Raw genomic sequence first — 3,302 nt, 5'->3', positions numbered from 1 at the left:
AAACTATATTTATATTATTAAAAATGTTATTTTATCAATTTAGCATTTTAAAATAACATTTTGCATTAAAGATGCTCTTAGAAAGCGTTTTGAAACTCGTGTTAATCGCGTTCTATTAAAAAAATTAAAATTAATTTTTATATATTTTTTAAATTATTTTAATGTATTAATATTAAAAATAATTTTTAAAAATAAAAATATTATTTTAATATATTTTAACATAAAATAAATATTTTAATAAATAACCACAACAAATAAACACAATTAAACTTCAAAACCGTCACTCGATAACCAGAAAAGAACACGCAAGGTTACAAACCTCTTTTAAATACTCGATGGGAAGGCCACTCATTTGAAAGGAACCACCCTAGTACGGATCATCTCTTTCCTCGTTAAGCTTCCCAAAAGTCTCATCTTCAGTCGTCGCAAAAAGGAAGTCTCATCTTCAGTCGTCGCAAAAAGGAAGATTCCCGAGTCCACACTATTTCACATCCCACCTGACTCACTAAATGCTCACTTTCCCCTCTTCATTTGAAGCATAACAAATTAAAAAAGAGCAAGGCAATTATTCGAAGTTTCTCTCTGTCAACAAAATGAGTATAGTGCTTAATCGTTGTGGTTCAGTGAGTGAAGAAATGTCGAATAGCTCGGAAAACGAAGTGGAATCACTTCCACAGATCACTGAAGAAAAGCATCAAGAGCTGGGAGTCAGCCATGTCCCCATCGTATCATCATTCAATGAACGTATTCGACCTCTACTTGATGCGGTTGACAAGCTTAGGCATCTCCAGGTCATGAAAGAAGGCATACAACTCCCCACCATTGTTGTTGTTGGTGATCAATCGTCAGGGAAATCTAGTGTTCTTGAATCACTAGCTGGTATAAGCCTCCCTCGTGGCCAGGGCATCTGCACCAGAGTACCTCTCATAATGAGGTTGCAACATCACACAGCTCCAGAACCAGAGCTTTCCTTGGAGTTCAATGGCAAAACAGTACCTGCCAGTGAAGCTGAAATGGCCAATGCCATAAGTCTTGCCACTGATGAGATTGCAGGCAATGCTAAGGGCATATCGAACACACCATTGACTTTGGTAGTGAAAAAGAATGGCGTTCCGGACCTTACAATGGTTGATCTCCCTGGAATCACTAGGGTTCCTGTACATGGTCAGCCTGAAAACATCTATGAGCAGATAGCGGATATCATTATGGAGTACATCAGGCCTGATGAGAGTATTATCCTTAATGTTTTGTCTGCAACTGTTGATTTTACCACTTGTGAATCTATTAGGATGTCACAGAAAGTGGATAAGAATGGTGAGAGGACTCTCGCCGCGGTCACCAAAGCAGACAGAGCTCCAGAAGGACTGCTTGAGAAGGTTACGGCTGATGATGTGAATATAGGTCTGGGTTATGTCTGTGTGAGAAATCGTATTGGTGATGAATCTTACAAGGAAGCACGCAAGGAAGAAGCTGACTTGTTTGAAAATCATCCTCTTCTATCCAAGATTGATAAATCCATGGTGGGCATCCCAGTTTTGGCTCAAAAACTGGTTCAAATTCAAGCAACTATTATAGCAAGATGCTTGCCAGAGATAGTGAGGAAGATTAATGAGAAGCTGAATGCAAGTATCTCGGAACTGAACAGGATGCCTAAGACTTTGTCCTCGGTTGGTGAAGCCCTGACAACTTTCATGGGCATTGTTGGATCCGCCAAAGAGTCGCTAAACAAGATCATTGTGAGAGGAGAGTATGATGAGTATCTAGAAGATAAAACTATGCATTGCACTGCCAGATTGGTTGAAATGCTCGACCAATATTCAGGTGAACTTTATAAGTGCTCTGAAAATGACCTTACAGGGAACTTTCTGATGGATGAGATTCAGGTTTTGGAGGAAGCCAAAGGGATTCAATTGCCAAATTTCCTTCCCCGCACCACCTTCCTTGCTATCCTGCAGAAAAAGGTTGAAAAGGTATCGCACATACCAGTTGCCTTTGTTGACAAAGTATGGACTTACATTGAAGGTGTGGTCATATCTGTTTTGATGCATCACTCGGAAAACTACCACCAGCTTCAGTTGTCCACTCGACGAGCAGGCCATAGTCTCATAGCAAGAATGAAAGAGCATTCTAGAAATTGGGTCACAGAGATTGTTCAAATGGAGAAACTGACAGATTATACGAGCAATCCTGAATACATGAATGACTGGAACAAGCTCATGGCTCAACAGCATGATTTCACGCGTGATGTCCTGGAAAATGGGTACGTTGCTACATTCAAGATTGAAGGTTTGGGAGTGGTTCCAATTGCTGGTCTCAGGGGGTATAAGCAGCATGTTTTGCTTCAAGCTTTCGACTTGAAAATGAGAATGACTGCTTACTGGAAAATTGTTTTGAGGAGGTTGGTTGATTTTATGGCTCTGCATTTGCAGTTCTGTGCTCGAAATCTTGTGAACAAGGAAATGGAAGAGGAGATCGTCCAGGAGCTTGTCGGTAGGCATGATGGTGCGATAGAAAGAATGTTAGAGGAATCTCCAGCGGTAGCTGCTAAGCGTGAGAAGCTGAATGTGAGCATCAAGTTGCTGAGGGAGTCCAACAATGTCATGGCAAACATCATGGATAAAATTGCTTCAAATGTCTAGTTTAAGTACTGTCTATCTATTTATCTATACCTATCTATGCTCGTTTGGCTTTTGTTTTCTTGTTTCTAATATTGATGGCACGAAGGAGTTTGTGTAAATCTATCTCGTTTTCCTAGTGTTTGTTCTAATAGTAGTATGAAGATGTTTTCTATTTATGATTCTGGTTTGCTAAATTCCCAGCAGCTTCCTTTCACTAGTTCCGGTGTCCGTGCTACCCTCCTTGCCGGATCAAAAATCAATTCAATTACTTTAAAAGCGTGATGAATGTGTTCAATAAAATTAATTTCTCACTATATGATTAACGATAAACCAAGATTGAACCGTGATGCCAATATATATATATATATATATATATATATATATATATATATATATATATATGATCTCGCAACATAATATATTATTTAACATTTTTATTTAATAATTTGTCAATATATTTAAAAATAATTTGTTAGCATATCTCCTTTCGTTGTTTTTTTATTATTTATTTATTTATCTATAAAGATAAACAAAGACTAGAATGCTAAGTGATTGATATACATAAAAAATTATGATCTCATGACATATCATGCTATTTAATATCTTTATTTAATTATGTATCATTATGTTTGATAAAAGAAAAATAAAAAAATAGATCTCAAACAAAATAGCTTGTTAATACAG

At 37.4% G+C, this 3,302-nt stretch overlaps 1 protein-coding gene across 1 annotated transcript; it reads left to right on the top strand.

Moving 5' to 3' along the window:
• Positions 1-337: 337 nt before the first annotated feature.
• LOC133700987 (dynamin-related protein 4C-like) lies at positions 338-2,794 on the top strand. The gene has a single exon (XM_062124733.1). The coding sequence runs from the start codon at positions 594-596 to the stop codon at positions 2,637-2,639; it is 2,046 nt and encodes a 681-aa protein (XP_061980717.1). The 5' UTR covers positions 338-593; the 3' UTR covers positions 2,640-2,794.
• Positions 2,795-3,302: the final 508 nt, after the last annotated feature.

The sequence above is a fragment of the Populus nigra genome, chromosome 8 (assembly GCF_951802175.1).
Source record: "Populus nigra chromosome 8, ddPopNigr1.1, whole genome shotgun sequence".
Lineage (NCBI taxonomy): Eukaryota > Viridiplantae > Streptophyta > Magnoliopsida > Malpighiales > Salicaceae > Populus > Populus nigra.
Note: the sequence above shows the minus strand (reverse complement) of the source record. Positions and strands in the feature narration are given on the sequence as shown.

Bases quoted from the DNA above. Each gene is read 5' to 3' on its own strand.
- LOC133700987 (XM_062124733.1), top strand. From the start codon at position 594: ATGAGTATAGTGCTTAATCGTTGTGGTTCAGTGAGTGAAGAAATGTCG.